Source organism: Colius striatus, chromosome 1, assembly GCF_028858725.1.
Source record: "Colius striatus isolate bColStr4 chromosome 1, bColStr4.1.hap1, whole genome shotgun sequence".
NCBI classification, from domain to species: domain Eukaryota; kingdom Metazoa; phylum Chordata; class Aves; order Coliiformes; family Coliidae; genus Colius; species Colius striatus.
This window is the reverse complement of record NC_084759.1, coordinates 183,566,012-183,588,092: the sequence shown is the minus strand read 5'-3', so window position 1 is coordinate 183,588,092 and position 22,081 is coordinate 183,566,012. Positions and strand designations below refer to the sequence as shown.

At 35.7% G+C, this 22,081-nt stretch overlaps 1 protein-coding gene across 2 annotated transcripts in view; it reads left to right on the top strand.

Annotated features, from left to right (window-relative positions):
- The window catches only part of CADPS2 (calcium dependent secretion activator 2), a 303,420-nt gene that overhangs the window by 223,195 nt on the left and 58,144 nt on the right, over nt 1-22,081 (top strand). For both annotated transcript variants that reach the window (XM_062017907.1, XM_062017917.1), the window contains exons 16-18: nt 958-1,081; nt 15,711-15,814; nt 19,034-19,190. In XM_062017907.1, the coding sequence (XP_061873891.1) occupies nt 958-1,081; nt 15,711-15,814; nt 19,034-19,190 (385 nt within the window). The remainder of the gene's footprint in view (nt 1-957; nt 1,082-15,710; nt 15,815-19,033; nt 19,191-22,081) is intronic.

Genomic DNA, 22,081 nt, shown 5'->3' with positions numbered 1-22,081 from the left:
ATATCCTTTCCCACATCACCTTTCTTGCTGTCTCCCTTTAACAGTGTTTTTTGGATATGCTTGTCTGGGGATCCATTACAGAAGCATTTTTAAAAGCTTGTGAGTTATCTGGAATTTTATTATTGACACTAAAATGTGATAAAAACACACTGAGTTGTGTTTACACCTATCTAATGAAAGTTAATAAAGTATAGAATGGAAATAAAAAATGCAAGTAAGTTATTAACAACATTTATTCCATTTTTTCCTAGTAATCCTGAGTATATAATGTTGCACTCATATAAAGAGGTATATATTCTCAGTTTATCTTCTTTGCAACAGGTGATCTATTTTATCAAAGCCCTATATTTTTTTTAAATTAATAGGCTTTAAAAAGTGGCACATTTTGAAAATCTTTATGCAATCTGTTCTTGTCTGTAATAAAACCTTTCTCCAGAAGTTCAATGTTTCCCCTGCCTGCTGTAGGTGATTGTTTTTCACAGTAGGAACATATAACTTTATGAAGGAAGAAATGCAAGTTAGTATTAGCTAGCTTTGATGGTGGTGTTCACAGTTTCTCCTTTACACTGTTGAAGAGTCAATGGTTATGCAATGGTCAAAGCTTTTCCACAGGTGACAACCAAGCAAATTTCCATGTCCACATCCTTAATGGACACTATGATCCAGCCCATCCACAGAATGTTCTTGTTATACTGGTCTTGGCATCACCCAAATGCAAACTGGCTAGCATGCTTCAAGATGCCAAACAATGTGGGAATTGTATATAAGTATCATATAGTAAGTCAAACCAAGGTTCAACAGAGACCTTCAAAGGCAAATATCTGGTTCCACCAGCTGAAGTAGCTGCTTTTTGATTTCTGCTTCTAATCATTATCAGATGTGTAGGATACTTTTATCTTTTTCCCTTGGGTTTTGGGTAATGGCTGTAACCAAGCAGTGTAATTGTCTCTGACACAGGTTTTGATGAAAGATATTGCCACTCCCATACCAGCAGAAGAAGTGAAGAAAGTGGTTAGAAAATGTCTGGAGAAGGCTGCCTTGATCAATTACACTCGACTTACAGAATATGCCAAAATAGAAGGTTAGTACCGCAATCAACTGCCAAAGTGGCTGTAAAAGCCAACAATGCCTATTAACTGAATATTCTGTGAGCAGCCTTTTCTGTTTCCAGAGAAAACCCTTTCCACAGCAAGGGGAAATGTCTCATTAAAATCTCAGCTGGTGAACTATGGAGCTTTTTCCTATTCATTGCTTTAATATGCCTCCTGGGACTCTGTTTGAATGGAAGACTAAGACTTCCTAATTTAAGTTGCCTTTTGTTCTTACTTTTGAATTCTCCTTAAATCTAAAAGGTTGTTTATGGGTTATTTTTTATTTCTCTAGCTATTTTTAGTAATTAAACTGCCAGTAAATTCTTTCCTTAATAGTAGTGACAGTACCTTGAAAGTTGAAAACTCTGGGTATAGATGTTTTCTGATGTATTTACAAGGCACATAAATAGATTAAGTGTTATTTATTTTTGCAGTTGTGTTGTCAGATTTATAATAGTAATCTGATGATTTAAACCTCAATAGAATCCCGATTTAATGAATTAATGGGACAAAATATTTGAATTTATGGTAATCAAAAGTTTCTTGGGAAGTTAGGAATGTTCTAGAACATATATCATGAACTTAACTGAGATTTTGCATACTAATATTGGCTATGATTTTTCTATTTGTAAACCTTATGTAAAACGAAAAGGAAGTCATAATAGTCAAGTGCCTTGTTAAGACACATCTGTTATTCTCCATAAAGTGCAGAAAGCTTGAGATACACCTGTACAGGTATAATCAGGGGTAGAAAACAGTATGTGGTCATCTATATACCTGGGTTTTTGAAGGCAGAGTCAATTAGCAGAAAAATATCTTGAACATGAATTCTGGTTCAAAAAAATCCAGATTTAGTGGATATTATGTTTTTTTTACAGCATGTATTTCTAGCAGTACACTAGAAGAAATAGTTATCATACCAGCAAAATGAAGAAGCTTCATATGCTTAGCAATATTATAGAGCAAACTTTTTTTCCTTTTTCCATTTCTGCTCACATTCCCTGAAAAACCTGAGTTAACCAATCTCACAAGTGATTAACAAAAACCCATCTCATCACTATAGCAACCAATATTATATCATGGGAGTAACAACATGAAACCATCTTAGTAACCAGTTTATCATAATTAATTATGATATCATGTTGTGTTAAAGACAGAAAGATGAATATTAAATCTACTGTGGAAAATGAAAATGCAAAAATAACTGTTTTTCTTAGGTTTTTTCTTTCTCTGTTCATAAAGAGGATTTTTTAATGTTCATTATTTCAGTCTTTTAGCAATCCTGTTGAAATAATGGTTACGAAAGGTGAACATTTGTTAAAGGTGATAAAAGCAGGTAAAGATATCTAAACCCACTAAGTTAGATTGAAAAAGCTATTTGCAATGATGTAAATACATCTTTATCCAAGTTTTTTAACTATATTGTAGAGAATTGTGTCAGCTCCACTGCAAGCAGCCAATTTTGCACTTTAAGATAGGCACGTTTCTAACATTGCAGTAAGCTGGAACAGCACATGACCTCCATCCCATGCATATTTTGACTTGCAAATTTCTTTTTGTATTTTTTGTTTTTTGGTTGAAACACAACTAGATTTCTGTAAATAGTTTGGGTTTACAATAACTCATGTAATTGTAAACCCAAAGCACAATAGATAATTGCATGTATAAGTCTAGTACCTCAAAAACAAATAAGTTGAGCACTTCTCTGAGAAAAAAGTAGAGTACTATTTGAAAGTGAAGAGTTCCAGCATCATAACATCAGAAAGTTAAACACAACGATTTTCAGTAGCAATAAAACCTGTACTGGTGTCTCAAATATCCTATCTTTTTACCAACATAAAATGTAGTAGTTTTCAGCAATAGGTTCCATTCTGCACATTAGGTTTGTGGGAGCATTATTGTACCTATGAACTGAAATTATAGTCTTCTCTTGAAAAGAATTCATGTTAGTGTTTGCACTAATTGCTTACTCCTCAGATTGCATACAGAAAGCATGCAGTAATGATCGTTGTAACTAATCTCCTCAAATATAGCTGTCATACTTTTTGAGGATTTTTGTCCTATTCTTTGAATATCTCTTCAATGAACAGCATCCTGTCAATCACTCGAAATGCAACTGTTGCATGACAGTATCAACTGTAGACCAATAATAACTACCTAAAAGTAGAGGTCTAAAGAAAGCTCTAACAAAAAGTGTGTTCCTAAATTCTTTCTTTTATATATTCTTTTATTATTATTTATGTTTCTAAATTCCCTGGAACAATAGGGATGTAAACTCAGCCAGTGAGACTGAAATATAGACTGTATAGGACTAGTAAATATAAATACACCACCTAAAAACATACACTGTTTCTCCCTCAGCTGACAATTTTAACTCCTTATTTGGTATTTGTTCTTCTCAAATTAAGGTAGTTACAGTTCTGTAATGATGTTTTTTCTCTCTTTTTTTGTTTGTTTTACATTTAGCAACATCAGAAAAGGACTCAGGTGATTACTATTTGTGTGCATGTCTGCATGTATTACAGATGTAGTGTGTTGTGTTTGTTATCTTTGTTGATCTCAACAGTACCAAGACATTGACCAGAATATATGTAAAAATTAAAATTACTTTTGATGTAGTATATAGCTCATGCATTCTTCACTTACCTTGGTACTTAACTATGGTGTGCATAACTGTTAGCAATTTTGATAATTTTCTATTTTGGAATATGATGCAATTGTAGTTTCTGTGAAAGAGGTGTAACTAAGTGAGGCAGAAAAATTTGTCAAATTCAGAATCAGTTTGTGTACTTGGAGAAATGGGATTTTGTAATCATCAGCAAAAATGGTGTCTATTTCTTGATAGGACTGCTGGATTTATTGGTGAAGGTCTCGACAGGAGACTTAACGTGACTTTGTTTAGTGATATGGGTTAGGAGGATGGTAGTTCTTTGTGTTCCTAATTTCTTGAAGCTATTATGGTCCAATAGTGCAGAGAGATTTTTTTTCAGTGCTTACATCCCAAAGTTTAACAGAAGTCATAAAAGTAGTGTTTATGGCTGAGTAGTATTTGCTGCATAAAATTATGAGGGATTGTGCGAGCATATACTGTGAAACAGTTGGGTGCTCTACTTTGTCTTGCCATTTTTTAAAGATCTCCACACAGACTCAATGGAAGCCTGGTCGTGATGCTTTGTGGGGTTTCCATGAATAGTGTTAGCTACGTGGGGGAAAGGGCATAGAGTTGGTAATATTCTCAGGATGAAATAATTTTCCGTTTGGAAAGACAAACAACAGTGATAACTATAAAGGTTGCCAGTGAGGGGAGAAAGCTGGTCCAGTTTTGGAGGAACAGCTTCTTTAGCCAGTAAAGAAGAAAGAAATACTTGCACATTATAAAAACTAATTCTTTTAAGGTGTGTGTTCACAACTGAAGATTCAAAAAAATTCACTGATTCCCAAAACTTCCACTCATTTTCATTTGAAAGCTTTAAATGCCCTGGAAATAGAAAAGCTCTACTTGGAATTGTCAAAAAAGAGCAGAGAAGTCACTGCTGGTGTGGGTATTCATACCACAGCCTGTTAGGGTGAGCTGATACAAGCTCATGTTATATATCCTGACTCCCTCCTGACCTGCCTCTGATCAACAGGGAGAGGTTCCCCAAGCAGGTGATTCGGAGTGCTTGGAGACTCCTTCAACAATTTCTATGTGAAAGGACTTATCTCACACCATCAATTAGAAATGTAACCTAAGACAGTTTCTCTACTATGTAAGATCCCTAAAACCAGACAGCACAAATGTTTCCTTTAGTATTTTTATACCTGTAGGTATTGAAGAAAATATCTCTTCAAATTAAGAATTTCAAAAATGTTGAATTAATGAGAAAATTAATGTTGGAGTTTGTGTTCTTTGACCTTTGCACTCTTAAAACTTCAGCTGTACACTTCTGTATAATGTGTATTGCCTCAAATACAAATCTTGTTTGTGCCCCACCCTTGGTATTCTTATTTTTTTCTCGGGCTCATTATGTCAGACATACACACCATTAAGCACAGATGTCATAGTTACAAGCACAGGAAAGAAAAAAAAACACATCAACAAAAAGACTATACCTGATTTCAGTCGTTTTTCATTAGGTTTGTGTGTGCTTTGAAAGAAACTATTGCCATGTTCTTCAGACAGGATAACAAAGCTGTCCCTTAAGTGACCTGGCAAATCACTGTGTTAGAGAATGGATGAGAGAAAAGGATATCACATACAGTGAGTAAATGGAAATTCACTATGTGAGTTAGGTAAAGCTAGAGGTTTATAGGCTGTGTTAACAACTTAATTACTTAATTAAATTCTGCTTCTGACTAAAAATGCAACTGAAAATTAATCAGACAACTCATGAAAACTGATTTTGTTGAAAAGAATAAGCAGACCATGTTCCACCAGAATTTTGTGTCCCATTGAACCCATTTCTCTGGGGCAAAAGATGAAGCAGCTGGAAGGAATCCCAGTAAAACTATATTTTAGCCAGGCTAACAGAGCTAAATCCTTTTCTTGTTGGTGTTGCTAGCGAAACTCCTACAGATTTTATCATGCACTTGATGTGCAATATGCTTAGCCCTAATACTAATATAATATTAATAATAACTAATTATATTGCATTGCCTTGGAAAATAAGAAAAAACATACTTCCTGGTAACTATTATTTACCCTTTAACTTGGGCAGTAGATACCGTATAGAGAATCTTGAATTGCAGGAGTGTCCTTGTTAGGTAATGCAGAGGTGAACATGCAAATTCTTTTTGTTGCGAGAATCCTTTTTCAGCAGTGTGGTTGCCAGGTTCCCAGGTCTGTTCCCCAAGTGCTCTCATTTTCACAGTTTCAATTGAACAAGACTCTGAATGCTTTCCCAGAAGACAGTGGTTACTTTCTTAATGGCAGACACAGTGGTATAAGCGGCACTTTTGCATCAACAGGATTTGTTTGCAGTCAGGATGACATTTTATTTAGCATTGCCATGTTGTTGTACCTTTATGAATATAGAACAGCTTTTTTTCAGTAAAAATTGCATTTGCAATAACAATATACAGGGTTCAACATGTCATTCCTTACAACATATGCAGCTGAAATTCTTATGGAGTAGATAATCTGTTCAGTTGATATAATTGCCGTTATGAGGAGAACGGCAGCAAACCTGCTATTGTAATTTTGAACTATGTCTAAGAACATATAATGCCCTTGTAGTTTGCAGGAAGGATTTATAATTTGTCAAGGAGGTGACAGTACCATCAATATATGAAAATCTCTTTTTAAGTACGGACCATTTTCATTTCAGCACATGCTGCCTTTGAGACTTTGCTACCTGAAAGTACTTCTTAGATCATTTTGTATATGGCATATTTTCTTGTCTTATTCAGTATTTAACTTGATTTAACTCTTCCTGTAGATAATGTTGAACATAACTAGACCTGCTAGATGCTGAGGCCAGAGACAAATAACATTCTTCATATACATTTTGTATAGCTTCCAGTGAAGAGCTTATAGAGATATGCATGCCTCCCTCACCTGTTTTCTCTCATTCATTACTTATGGAGAACTCGTACTTTTTAGTTGTATTTTATACACATCCATTAACAGAGAGAGTGAGAAAATTCTTTATTATTTCTCAGAAATTAATGGCTTTTCCCATTTACATTTATTTGAAATCTGAATGGCTGAGGGGTAATGGGCTCAGCTAGTGCCTTTGTCTGTCATAAGTGACAGAAACTTATATGTAAATACATTTTTCAGCACAAGAACCTTCAGAACACAAAGAACCTTGCTTTGGAGAAATAAAGGAACTGGGTTAGTGATTAAACTGGTACCTGACTGTGAAGCAAACAGGGCACTATCTGTCATTGTCCATAAATATTTATTTCCAAGGCAATAGATGTATTTTAAAGATTTTAATTATTAGGTAGTTGGCTTCTAACTCATCATTTTTAAAAGTCTGTAGTAACTGAATATTCTGGGATCCTTCTGCCAATCAGTTACAGGAGAAGGAATGAGAAAAAAAATCTATTAAAATCAGAGCAAATAGTTACTGTGTAGTGTGCAATTGCTCAAAGACAGATCACAGTTGTCATCCCAACATTTCTTTCTATCAGATAGACTGCCAAAGGCTGAATAACTGTTAACTCTATCCAGTAGAAGGTCAGGAGCAACTCAACAGTTTGCTGTTTTTTAAAGGACATCTATCGTTAGCGTACTCATTACATACAAGTTTCTAAAGGAAGGGTAGTATGTAAATGCCCTCAAGGCTCAGAAGGATCTACCTGACTTAAAAAGAAGAACACTACAAACATTATTGAAATAGAGAAGGCAAGTGGAGAGAGTCATTGTACCTGGAGAGGACTTGATTAAAGCTCTCCATGCATGTTCATTTCACTGAACAAACAAAACCGAATGAGTTGCACAGCAGCATAGCACCTTCTTGGTCTCTGTTGTGCAACTAAGTGGAAAGAAGAGGATACGGGTGACTATCCTGGATTTCAGTTTTGGACCACAGGTTTGGAAATGATCCCCTGGATTGTTAGGTCAATGTCCTGATACTCCTACATAAACACACCCACATCCATTCTGAAGATCTAGGCTGAGTCAATTTTTGTCACTGTTCTTCCCCATTCCCACCTCAGCTTCACCCATGTGAAGGCCATTTGAAGTGCTGTTTGCTCTACAGTTGTAAGGATTGTTTTACAGTCGAATTAGTTCCTAGGTTTAGCATGATTTTTCCTGCATCTCTAATGAAGGAAATAGTTCACTCCTACATTAGCATTTCATCATCTTCCTCTTCGCCTTATGATGCAATTTTGGGCGATAACTTTATACTCATGCAACCTCAGCTTTCATCAGCTTGTCTCTGACTTTTAGCTTCTTGTCATCTTTGTCATATTCATGTCATGTTCTTGTCATTTTTGTCATCTTAAGAGCTTTTCTCTATTAAAGTTTGAATTCCACCTCTGGAACACTGGTGGCAAGAACATGGTGAGATGCCTTGCACAGTAGTAGTTGTACTATTATACTAGAAATACTTAGTCTAATATATTCAAGGAGCACTTGTCTTTTGATGTCTGTATCACATTTGTGGCACACAGCCATTCTGTGAAAAGTTAATTCAGTCCAGTCTTCAGAGTTTTGATCATTTCTAGCTGACAAGTTTCCAGTTTATAGCAAATGGTTACTGCTCTTTATGTGTCAAAATGTATTGCCCTCCTTCTGAAAGTATTACATTTTGTTTCTCTCTTATTCTTTGACATTAACCAATTCTTGGAACTGCAATTTGCCCCTATTGTCTATTGACAGTGTTTTACAAGACTGTTATCAACCCACTCTTACTATTTATTCTGAAGTCAGTGCTGAAAATATTAAGGAAGCTCAGCTGTAAGATGAATCTTCAAGGAATTGCTCAAGAAACCTTTCTTTGCTCTCTCAACATTATGTATAGCCTTTCGCTTGAGGCAGCTTTTTTATTCAACGTAGTTTCTTTTTTAATCCTCATTTTCTTCAGCTTAACTGGTAGTTTTCCCATGAGGCACAGCATCAAATGCTTTATTAAAGTCAGAATAGATGAGATCTACTGAATTTCTTTCATAAGAAAATATCCTATCAAGAAAAGCTACTGCACAAGTCTAGTGCGACCTAGCTTTGCAAATCTGTTACATTTTATTGTTTTCTGTTCATGTTATGTCCTTAATTAGTCATTTCTTCAAAATTTCTCTTTAAGTTGATAATTGTCAGCATCTTTTTCCCTCCTCCTTAGCTGTTGCTGTTAGATTTGTTGTCATATTTCAGTAACTCCCTAAAAGTTAGTCTCTTGAAATTTTTAGATTTTTTAAATACACTTTACTAAGTCTGCACTTTCAAGTGCCAGTTTCCTCTCAATCTGGTCTGTCAACTATACAGGTCATTTCATTCCTTTTGGGGAAAAAAAATAAAGAAAAAAAACACACCAACCCCCAAAATCAACCTTTGATTGTCCCAGATGGGTAATTCCATTTAATACTGTGCTAAATTGTAAAAAACTGAAAACATTGTAATGTGACTCACGTTGTAAAATGATGGGTTATACACTACGAGATATGAAGTCTTAACTTTCTACAAGTCTCATAAGCTCTCTGTGCAGAGCTGATAATGGTAATTAATTTTAAGTATTTTTTGTCCCTGGAATTTAAAATCCTATTGAATTCTTAGAAAGCAATTATGGAAAGGCTGGTTTCAACTTCATAACTAAAGCTAAATTCCATTATTTATGTAGACTAGAACCTTTTTTAAAAATCAGTAGGATGTCCTCCCAGATGTCCACTCCTTGCTTTTTCATGCAGATTTAATTCTCTGAGAATTTGCAAGAAAATCCACTGGAGTCAAATTGAAATTATCTGAGTGGATTATTCCAGTTGCCGATTAACTCTGCAGAGTCATTTCAGGTCTAGTAACATGCGTTAGCTCCAGTTTATTGATATTTGTACTGTGTTTGATACAAGTCTAAAAGCAATGTTGCTGGTTTCACATGTCAAAAAGCAAAAATTAATGGGCCCTACTGGAGCAGTTACCTTCCTACAGCTCAAATTATGATGTATCTGTATATGAAGTTATATTGTGGCCTTCATTACTGCAAGGCTTCCCTGCCAGCTCCCCGCATGAGTTCACTCTCAGGATCCTATTTGGAGTAAGTCGGATTCCTTGACAAGAGAGTCAGTATAGAATGAAAGGTCGCTCATTTGGACTCCGTGCACTACAACTGGATTTGAAAAGAAATACGTAAGATTTAGGTCGCTCCACACAATGTCCAAACAGGCAATATTCCTTCAGAAACTTGAAAACTTGCTCAGGACATGTGCTGAAAGGAATTTGACAGCCAACAGTCATTATCTGCCCTTCTATGGATCTAATTCTGGCAAATGCATAGAAACAAATTAGTTGATCATTGGACAACTCCATTAGTAAACATCTTGCACTTTCTTCAGGCTTCAGTGTTGGTAGTGTTCATGTTAAGCAGCACAACAGCTGAATGCTGCCAGCAACCAGAGCAACATTGATGAAGAAAATTAAAACAAATGCCAGTTGTCGTACATGAAGGATCAAATTGCAAACTGGATAGTCTGTTGCAGTTTGGCATACAATGAGCTGGACCAAATCCTAAGCTGCAACATCACCTCAGAAGTCTCCAGCCCCATATGTCTGGATATGAAGATACTTGTAAGCCCGCTGGGGATCTGAACTTGGAGTCTCTCACCACACTTACCTTTTTTACAGTATCCCTGCCACTGGCCTGTGCGACACCCTCTGTCCAGGACACACATTGGCTCTCCTGAGTGTCTTGGTCTGGATGTACCTGTTTGAAGAAAAGGAGGAACAATGAAATACTGGACAGGGGAAACCAGTAAGGAATATATGCTCTGCCACAGAGGGGAGACTGGCAGGCCAGAGACAGGCGGCACTAGCGGCACTGTACCCATAGCCAGGGAGGAGAATCACTTCTTCAATCAGCAAATTCCTATGCTTAGTAAATGCCAATGAGAAATTAAACACCCATATTGAATATCTTACAGTCTGGAGGAAAAAGAAAGGTGAATTGTATGTTTGTCTTCAAGGAAGAACTCTCTTCTAAAAACCAAGCTTAAGTTAGGTGTTAGACATACTGTTTGGTTTAGATATCCTCATGGTCTAAAGAAAGGAAGAAAAGGGAGAAGTTCTTTGACCTGTGTGACACAGGAGGTCAGACTGGATGATCTGACAGTCCTGGTGGCCCTAGGCTCCATCAGTCCATGAAGCAGTCACCTTTTCATTTCAGTAGCATTTTAGTCAGTTAACTTAGCTCATTTAACAATACTTCCTTAGTATCTATGTGACTCACTGATAATGCATACTTGAGAAAGCATCCATTATCTGCAAAGCTTCGCTTGCTTTTTTATTTGGCAGAATGTGAAGCTGAAAACAGGTGATTGATGGCTTTTTCTGTTTATTTTCTAAAAGATGTCAAGTAGCATATTTACTGACTCGACTCCTGCTGCAACTTGTTAGTTTGAACAGTGTAAACACATCTTAACAACCCTTAGTAATTGTGGGGAGAAAGACATTGTGAATATAATGAGAACTGACAACACTGATTTCCATTCCTGTGGGGTTTTTTACACAGATAAAGACAAGCATATTTTTTTTCTCAGATGTTTTTGAATTTCTAAAACTCTGAGATAGCAGTTTGTTGGTACTCATATTTCAAAGATACTACTTGTTTGATAAAAACAAAAACTAGTATTTAGTTCATTTCCTCTCAGATTACTTCACAGACCCTTGTTTATACACCCATGTAAATTGTGGTTATCCATAACATATTCACCATGTTTTGGAAAGTGAAAGGTCTTTAGTTACAGAGAAAAAATTTAGTTGATGTGGTAACTTATAAATGGAAAAGAAAGCTTTAGTCTAAGCCTTTAGAAAAATGTAGGGAAGCATATACCATCCGAATTACATTTCATGTATTGATTTATTCTGTGAGTAGTGAAATGACCACAAAATTAGAGAGCTACATCTGAGGATGCAAAGTGAGTGCCATTCTCTCCCACCTTTTCTTATCAATAAATCTTATAGGAAAATAATGATTTTTAAAATATTGTCAAAAGTTGTATGTAGCATCAAAAGTTATTTGCATTAGCAAATAGTTTTTAGCAAATAGTTTTGGAGTAAACTAGTAAATGGTAAACAGCATGAGAAATTTCATGCAAACTTGAAACTTAAATTCGTTAAACCTAGTCTGTCGCACATTTTCGGTCATTCCTGCATGAAACATCATTCAGAAACTTGCCATACACACCTCAAAGGGGAATGGACAATTTTCATCTTCGTTTTCCTCCTGAACACACTAGTCCTATTTAAAAAACTATTCCTCTCCCATAATGACAGAAATCCTTGCAATTTCTGGCTTAAATAATTTATCATCTTATTTATTTTAGTGCCAGCATGATCCCTAGTCATAAGTAGGTCTTCTCCTTCCAAAGTATCCCGACCGTGGGAACGCTGTGTTCCCATATTGCCACTGAGGGGACACTTCTGATTCCCTCTTTCATCCTTCATTTTAGTAGGCTTATTATGGATTTCAGACAAACAAACGTGCACGTACATGAAAAAAAACCAACCCCAAACCAGACTCTCAATGCCATTTCTGATGAAAATTCATCACTTCAACACAAATGATCAGAACTGAAATAGACCATGTTTCTCTTCATCATGATCTTGTCTAAGGGGTGGTTCAGGATAGCTGGCTAGTAATCCATGGTCTTTCTCCTACTTTCCCCACTGATAATGATATCTGTTCAATAACCGTTTTTAGTCTATCTTGAGCTTATTCCAGGTGTGGAATAAGTGAACTTACTGCAATGCAAAAGTGGAATATCAAATTCAATGTAATTATTAGAATTACTTTCTTGTTAATTTGGAGGAGCCCTTCTAGGATATAATTTCTGAGTAGTTAACAGCTTATTTAGTTTCATAAGGAATTAATGCAATTACAAATTAAATTGTTTTGTTTACTTGGTTAGTGGCAAGACCCATGACGATCAGGATGAATTTGTAATAAAGTGAATTATTTATGCTGAAATCAGATGGGTCAGTCATACTCTCTATTAATATTACTGGTTTCTTCCTAAGACTCATTAGTTCAGTGATATGATAGCAATTTACCAGCTGTATTAATAGAACTTCCTGCATGTTCAGGGACTGGGGGACACTGACTGCTAGAGGAAACAAGAATTTCAGTTCAGGATAGGCATGTAAGCCATTGTTTAAGTCAGAATCCAATGTTAGTCTTTATACTGTAACCTAAAAAATAGGGCTGGACTAATCCTTTCTACTGTCACAACATAATATATGAATATAGTTGTGGTTATATTCATATAATTGTTCTACAGTGTCAGATTTGCAAATTCAGTACAGTAATAATAACTGTGATCTTGATATTGTGAATGTAGTTTTTTGTCCTCATATGTGTTTTGTGCTTGGTGTCCATGTTCATATGATAACACTTTCTTGAACTGAGTTGTGCTCCTGGAAATTATGTTATTTAACATACCCGCTTATATGGTGTATTTGCATAAGATTTGAAAGGCTTTTTTAGCTGCTTCAGTAGTTAATTTGTTTGTTTTGGGTTTTTGCATGAAAACGGTATGGTTTTGTAGTGACCTTTGCATAGATGTTTGCTGGAGGTTCTAATCCAATGTTTGTTCAAAAATTGCATTAAAGCTATGCGTTTCATCAAGGTGCATCAATGGGTCAGTGCTGAAGAACCGGACATGGTCACCTGTCTGAGGTGTCTGAAAAGTTGTTTTGACTTGCCAGAAATGTTAGGTATTAAAAACATCTAGTGAATGTAGTTTGTTGTTCTTACTAACTGCAAGGAAATTATGTAAGTTTTTTAATTAATCTGCTAATGTTCTATGTCATGATGATTGCTTAAAGTGGGAAAGGGAAGTCAACAGAATTTCCTGTATCCAAAGATTCCAGAGATTTGCTATTCAAATGATCCACAAGCATGCAGAGAAAATGAGAAAATAGGATTCCTGAGACCTTCACTCACCTTGTCTTATCAACTTCATAAGTCCTCTGTAAATGTGGTTAATGTGACCATATATTATGTATGAATATATAGTACAGCATCTTTTCCATCCCGTATTTGACACTTAGGGACAAGAGTTTTGTTAAGTAGCACTCAGATAGCTGAAACTGAGGTTATTCCTAATGATACAAACTATGTAGTTGGACAAATTATTTTCACCAATTTAACTGTGTAAAAATTTCAGTTGATTTCTTCCCTTATGTCCCACGACTCTTCCAGACACCTAGCCATATGATTTTTTTTATTAATTGAAAACTAAATGGAGTTTAATGGCCCTGGGAGAATTTTAGTTACTTTTGGTTTACCTTTGTTGTTTGCTTTCTTTTTGAAGTCTTCTCTGTAGAGTGAGTGATCCTCATGTTGTTTGTAACTTCTGCATTTCTTCTTGTTTTCTTTTATTTGAAGTGTTTAGCAGGCTTGTGTCAATTATAACTATTTTATAGTGCTTCTTTTCGCTATGGTACTGAAGAGAATGTGAATTCTTAATGATGAACAGCACTTAGAAAATTCATTATTTGAATAATTATTGTATTTTGTATTTTCCTTAGTTTTAAATATACCTAAAATGTAGCATCTTATTTAGATGAAACATTTTGAATTTTTCACTGCTACAAAATGCACAAACCTTGCTGATATAGTAATGCATCATCTATCAAGAACAGCATTATACTGATGGTACAGTAGCAAAAAAGGTCTCTACTGTCCGTGTCGTTGTATATCTGACCTTGAAGAAAATTAGAATTACTTGTTGCAGAAGTTGAGCATCTGTTGTGGTTTAGTCCTAGTCAGCAACTAAGCCCGACACAGCCACTCAGTCTCCCCACGTGGGATGGGGGACAGAATCAGAAGAGTGAAAGTGATAATATACTCACTTATATGAGTGAGTTGTACAGTACATCCTGTTGGTGTGGGCAGTAGGTTGAGAGAGGTTCTCCTTCACCTCTGCTCTGCTCTTGTGAGACTGCATCTGGAATGTTATGTCCAGTTCTGGGCCCCTCAGTTCAAGAAGGACAGGGAGCTGCTGGAGATAATTCAGTGCAGGGCCACAAAGATGATGGAGTGGAGCATGTCCCTTATGATAAAAGGCTGAGGGAGCTGGGGCTCTTTAACTTGGAGGAGACAGAGGGGTGACCTCATTAATGTTTACAAATACATAAAGGGCGGGTGTCAGGAGGATGGAGCCAGGCTCTTCTCAGTGATGTCCAATGATAGGACAAGGGGCAGTATGTACAAGCTGGAACAGAAGAGGTTCCAAAGAAACATAAGGAAAAATTTCTTCACTGTGAGAATGACTGAGCACTAGAATGGGCTGCCCCCATGGGTTGAGGAGTCTCCTTCTCTGGAGACATTCCAAACCCACCTGGACGAGTTTCTGTGTGACCTCCTCTGAGTGATCCTACTCTGGCAGGGGCATTGGACTAGATGATCTTTCGAGATCCCTTCCAACCCTTAAGATTCTCTGATTCTGTATGGTATGTCCCTTTGGTCAGTTGGGGTCAGCTATCCTGGTTGTGTCCCCTCCTAGCTTCTTATGCACCTCCAGCTCACTTGCTGGTGGGGTGGAGTGAGAGGAGCAGAAAAGGCCTTGATGCTGTGCAAAAATTGGTCAGAAATAATAAAGACATCCCTGTATTATAAACATTTTAAACATAAATCCAAAATGCAGCCCTGTACAAGCTACTAGGAAGAAAATTACTCTATCCCAGATGAAACAAGGACAGCATCTAATGCATTGCTGCACCTGTTCTCACATATTAAATCAGCAAATGTTTATAATGAACAGTGGTTCTGCTGTGAATTAAATATTTTCTCCTTCTAGTGACCTGAATATTCAGCTGCATTTACTTGTATAAAATGATTGTCTTTAACACATATAATTGCTTGTAGTTCAGAAAATTATAACTTTGCACCGTTCTCATTCCTTTCTGACATTGTTTTCCCTTACTGTTTAATCTTATTCTGTAGCTAAAACAATTTTGGTTTGCATTTTATATTTATATAGAGACCATGAACCAAGCAACACCTGCTAGAAAACTGGAAGAGGTTCTTCACCTTGCAGAACTCTGTATCGAAGTATTGCAGCAAAATGAAGAACATCATTCAGAGGTGAGGCCATTTGCTATAGCCATTGGTTTGTTCCTAGATTTTTTGGTCCCCTGATGCGAAGCAATTCTGTCAAGAGACATTTTAGCTTTAATTTCTGACATATGCTTAGGCAGTTCACATTTACAGAGGAAGAAGACACTTGAAGCTTATGAAAAGTGAAGTGAAACAAAACTCTACTTGAATTCGCTTGAATGAACTGTAGGTTTAGAAAAGAAATTTAAAGAGCATAAAACAGAGAAAGTATCTTTGTGCTCGAGATGGTGAAATGGTATGAAAAACATTCATAGGTTGTTCCTTCCAACTTTTCACATCTCATTCAAAATAGAAGGAAAATATAATTAAATGGTAGTTTTCATCGTGCCATATAGATCTTGATTTTAATGGAAAAACAATGATGGCTGTAACAACCCCATTCACATTGCTCTTCTGTTGATTGAAAAAGTAGTGCTTTTAAACTTGCATTTTTTAAAATGGCATTATAAGGTAGAAGAAATAAAATAGAACAATTTCACATTTCTTACTCTCAATTTTTTTGCTTCATTATACAGAATCCATACTATTTAAAATGTTTAGAATTATAGTACCTTTTCTATCACTGACTTAGAAAAATAAACTTTGCCAGGTACACACAACTGAATATATGATTAACATTTAATTAATAAAAACATTTTTTCTAAGGTTCAGAAAATTCTTTTTAAAATGTCCTCAAAAACGTAATAAATATTTTTGGGGAAGTATGCAAAGCAATAAACATGATTTAGTGTATATATAGTTATAAATACCATTGTTCAAAACATCTGGTTTTATATCACACTATAGAATCTAGATTTTAGCTTACATCTGTTATGTGTGAACTTGTTATAGATATTTTATCTTATCTTGAAGAAACAGCTGTTTCGATGATTTGCAATTAATTCCCTGGAGGTCCTGTTCTACACTACTGTTGCCACTGTGTTACTCTGTAATGATTACTTAATAAAACATATATATTGTTGTCTTTGTCTTTCGAGGACCTGCTTTACTCTAAGAATGCAGTACTTCTGTGGAAAAGAACACAGAAAAAACAGATCAAATGGTACATGTATGATGAAACAATCCTGTTCAAAGAGTACTTTCTGTACCACTTATTTGCAGAGATGTGGTGTATTTCAAACAGGCAAATAACATTGCATGTGCCTGCAGAAAAATAAATTCAGCTAAAAGTTTTCAAGCTAACCTAAGACAGCTTGAAAATAATAAAGATAATTTCAGTATTATTTTCCCCTTCATTCATGGAATAAATGTTCAGTTTTACTGAAATGTTAAGAGCATGCAGATTTTCAGTATTAAGATGTATCTGAGAACAGGATCACAAAATTATATGTTCCCTACTCAAAACCGAAGATTAAGTGTGATGTCTTCCCATCATATTGTTAAGTAAGTGTTCAGTATTTGATGGTGCAGTTGACAAAAAGGATCAGTGATCTCTAAAACAGTGTATCACATTTTCTAATGCTAGATTTATTTCTTTTTTAATTCATAACACTTCCAAATTTCTGGGATCCCCAAAGGGAAGAGAGGTATGTGGTTCCTGATAAACTAAGCATTATTTTTCACCATTTATAGCATGGAACTGTACATTGAATGTATAGTACAAATTGTTCTGATAGTTTTTGGTGTGGTATTGACATATTTTGTATGTCTTTCTAGAATCTAAGAATTTCAGTCTTTCTTTAATGCAGTCAATGTTTTTGTCCTCTTAGAATGTGTATCACCAATAGCTGACTGCCTTTAGCCGATTTTCATATTATCCATAACGAATGAATAACTATCTTAGGTGTAGTATTTGTTTTTTGTATTCTTCTTCCTTGCTGCCTAAGCAATGACGGGTCCTTGAGACAGTCAGAGGAAGTTCTGGCTGGGTTCAAAGTGTCATTTGCAAAGGGCTTCGAAGAAGATGGAAAGAAAATGCACTGGTTTGCTGGTTTTGGTTTTGCTTTGTTTTGAGATTTTGTCAATATTTTCTGCTAAGAGTTTTGCTTGCTTAAAAGGGACACCTGCTGATACCTGTATACATTTCTTATGTTTTTTCTTTGCATTCAGTTGGTTTTTAGGGTAAGGTTCCTTTAATAGATCCTTTTTAAGCAGGATTTACTAATGAGAAACTTCTTCCAGATTGAGGGAAAAGGCTCTATTTCAAGTTCTTGCCAAAATTTTTGAAGAATCATCTGTCCTTTTCACTAAGGTGCCAATCAACATCCTTCAGTCCTGACACTGCAATACACGAAGTACTTTTCAGTCTTAGAAAAGGATGCTCAGCATTTCTTTAAAGCATCTTGCTAAGTCATCTTTTCTCCATTTGCCTCATGTCAAAAAGAATTATAAGTAGTCATCAGAAAGTCCAGGATGCGAAAACATGTTTGTTGACCACTTTTTAGAGATTGTCTTTTATTTGATGCGTTTCAGGCCTGAGTATGTAATTCTATGTTAGCTAGGACCTGCATTTCAGAAATGCAAGTGAGGATTTTCATGACATTATTTGAAGTTGTGGGAACTCAGTGCTTGTAAAGATCAAGCTACAAATGTCCCATGCTGGTTGACTCAAAAATACTCAAAATAAGACATTCAAAATGAGGGGCATAAGTTTGAAAGCAAAGACGTTTTCTTATCTAGTGTGTATAGGTATTTCTCACTGTCAGATATTTTCATCAGCTCTGAGCAAAACACTCTCAGCAGTATGTGATATTCATGCTATTTCATAAACTCAGTTCACCTTCACCTTTAACTCCAAGGTCATACAGCTCAATCCAAACCAAAACTCAGCCTCAATATTTACCTTTCAAATCCTAGATTTAAGTGACAATAAATAAGTGCAGGAGCTATATGTAGATTCATAGAATAATTTAGGTTGGAAAAGACCTTTAGGATCATCAAGTCCAACCATTAAAGCAGATGAAACATTCTTTAACATGGAGCTGGGTTTACTTGCTGTCACACTAATTTTCTTAGATTTCTTCTTTTCAGTTAGGATTACCTAATAGTTTACATTTTTACCAAAGAAAACTGTGCATTCCACCATCTTGTTAAGTTACTGAAGTTAATATAGACATTAGTGAATGTCTAAAGGTATTCATAGCATTTGTGGAAGGAATACAAATCCAAATATATTTTGCCATAGATGCAACACATCTTTTTGCTTTATGACTGTTATTTAGTAATTCTGGATTTTCATGTTTGCAGGCATTTGCTTGGTGGCCAGAATTATTAGCTGAACATGCAGAGAAGTTTTTGTCTCTGTATTCTGTTGATATGGATTCAGCACTTGAGGCACAGCCACAGGACTCCTGGGACAGCTTCCCACTTTTCCAGCTTCTAAATAACGCCCTCAGAAATGACAGTAAGATCTTTTAGTTTTTTACTTATTGTGTGCATAAGAACTTTTCAACATGCCTGTACTTCAGAAATGTGTTTTTAAACAGTATAAGCTTCAAAATTAAAATCACAGCGCCTACGTTTGTGATATATATCCTAGTGCTGCATTTCTTGGAAGTAGAGCAGTTTCTCTCTATCCTTACACCATTTCCGTCCTTACTCTGGCAATCCCTTAACTGTTCAGCACTTAGAAATTACTCAGTTTTAAATCAATGATGTATAAGCAGCATAAAATATTATATAAAATATCATATTTTATATCCAAGCTATAGTCCCTAAATGAAAGGTAGTTAATATTTCCTTCTAAGCCTTCATGTAAACTACTTGCAGACTGATTATGTCTATGATAGTATTGTAGACTTAGCATGAATGATACAACATGATACAAGAATTCAGTGTTATTTTCAGTTGATCTTGTCATTATTTGACTTGAAGACCAAAATTTGAGATAGCCATATTATCTTGTTTTCATTCATCTTTTAAAAGATGGGTTTTTTTAAGTAATAGTTAAATAATGTCCTAGGCATGTTTTCTGATAATGTGATTTTAACGATGAATTAAGGAAACAATCAATGAAACTGAAGAAAACTAATTAGGTGTCAATTTAACAATGCTAAATTACACCAAATGTTTTGAAGCATCATAAAAAAAAAGAATTTGTGCAATGTTTTAAATTTTTGCTTACATTCTATTTTTTTTAAATGAGAAAATTCCCTACTAGTTTTTTTAATTATTTTAGGGATCCAAGTGCTATTTTTGTTGAATGGTTCAAGTTATACCAATTTTTTTTATTATTATTGTAAATACAAGACATCATTTTTAATTCTTCCTGGAAAATTCATTTCATTTCTGTGGAAATTCAATAGTTTTTAAGAATTTTAGCTCCGTGTCTGGAAATTGCCTGACTGAAAGCATGGAAAATGGTATTCAAGAGCTTTTATCCAAGGTTACACATACTGCAACCTATATTATTTATCATTGTATTATTTCTAACCTAACTGACAAGTGTTTATTGAAATATATAGGTTACCTCAGTATAGTATCTGTTGGTCACAGCACCGTATCAGGAAATGAAGCAAACAGCATATGTGCAATTCACTGTGATACAACAGATGACAAAATTCATGGAGGGAAAAAGGTGAATGGACAGAGCCACTAAACTTAAGCTGAATCTTTTAAGATTTTCACAGTTGTTGAAAGTCACGGTTACTGCATCACATTGAATGTGGATTAGGACAGAGTGAAAGAACATTAACATGCAGGCCTACAAGTCTCTTTTCATTAATGATATTTCCATACCCTGATATTTGGCAATACATGAAATGTCATGTTCCTGATGATTTCTTTTTTCACATTTTATCCTAGTGAAAGAAAATGTATCTGTTAGTGTTTCCCTTAGTTTGGTTTTAAGATTCATGAATGTTTCACAAAGGTGATCCTTTGTTGGACAAACTGTAACTTCAGAAATGTATTAAAATTGCCATGCTGGTGTTAATTTAAGCTCAATTTAGAAGGCTACTAAGAAGGGTGTAGGAATTGTGTGATCTTCATAGAATCATAAAATCATAGAATTGTTTCAGCTGGAAAAGACCTTTAAGATCATCAAGTCCAACCACTAACCTAATGCTGACATACCCACCACTAAACCATGTCCCTAAGTGCCATATTTACATATCCTTTGAATACCTCCAGGGATAGTGACTCCAGCACTTCTCTGGGCAGCCTGTTCCACTCTATAACAACCCTTTCAGTGAAGAAGTTTTTCCTAACATCCAATCTAAACCTCTCGTCATGCAACTTGAGGCCATTTCCTCTTGTTCCTATCACTCGTTGCTTGCGAGAAGAGACTAACCCTTACCTTGCTACAACCTCCTTTCAGGTAGTCACAGAGAGTGATAAGGTCTCCTCTGAGTCTTCTTTTCTCCAGGCTAAACAACCCCAGCTCTTTTAGCCACTCCTCATCAGACTTGTGCTTCAGACCCTTTACCAGCTTCACTGCTCTTCTTTGGACACGCTTCTGTACCTCAAGTGTCTTTCTTGTACTGAGAGGCCCAGAACTGAACATGGAGATCTCAAAAGAGTTAGACTCCTACAAAGGGGAGTCTGAATTACTTTTAGTGAGTGCCTGATCATCTAAAATCCAGATTTAAAATCTGATGGGCTATGGAATCTCCTTCTCTGAAGACATTCAAAACCCTGGATGAGCTGCTGTGTGACCTACTCTAGGTGGTCCTGCTCTGGCAGGGGCGTTGGACTAGATGATCTTTTGAGATCCCTTCCAACCTTTAAGATTCTGTGATTCTGGTATCTTTCCTACCATCTTACATTTCCAGTTTAGGAAGTGCATCTCTAGTTGTGCTGTTATGTGCACTGGAAACAATTACTTGGTTTCTGAAAGCTGTGTAGGTATTTTACAGTACTCTTATGAGGAGCATTTTTCAGCACCAGTTTCAACTACATTATTGTGTTCCAACCTGAGGGAAGAGATAGAAACAAACAAGGGTTATCATTACGTGCAGAGACGTTGCTGATAGACTACTAATTTTTCTTTCTTTAAAATATTAAATAGATAATAATGCTAAATGTTTAAAACAGCTTTTGGAAAGACATTTTCTGAAAACTTTCATGTCAAAGCAATTATTAGAAAGATTGTGAAACCTTAACTGAATTATATTAAATGACTGCAGTATGAAATGACACACCTGTATACCGATTTCAGTAATTCCCTAACGGTAATAGATAAGGTAAATGACAGGTAAATGACAGTTTCTGGCAAGTGAAACCCATCTGGAAAATAGTACACTTTCCCTCCCCCCCTCCCTGCCCCCCCCCCCCCAGAACTATTGGAAAGCAATC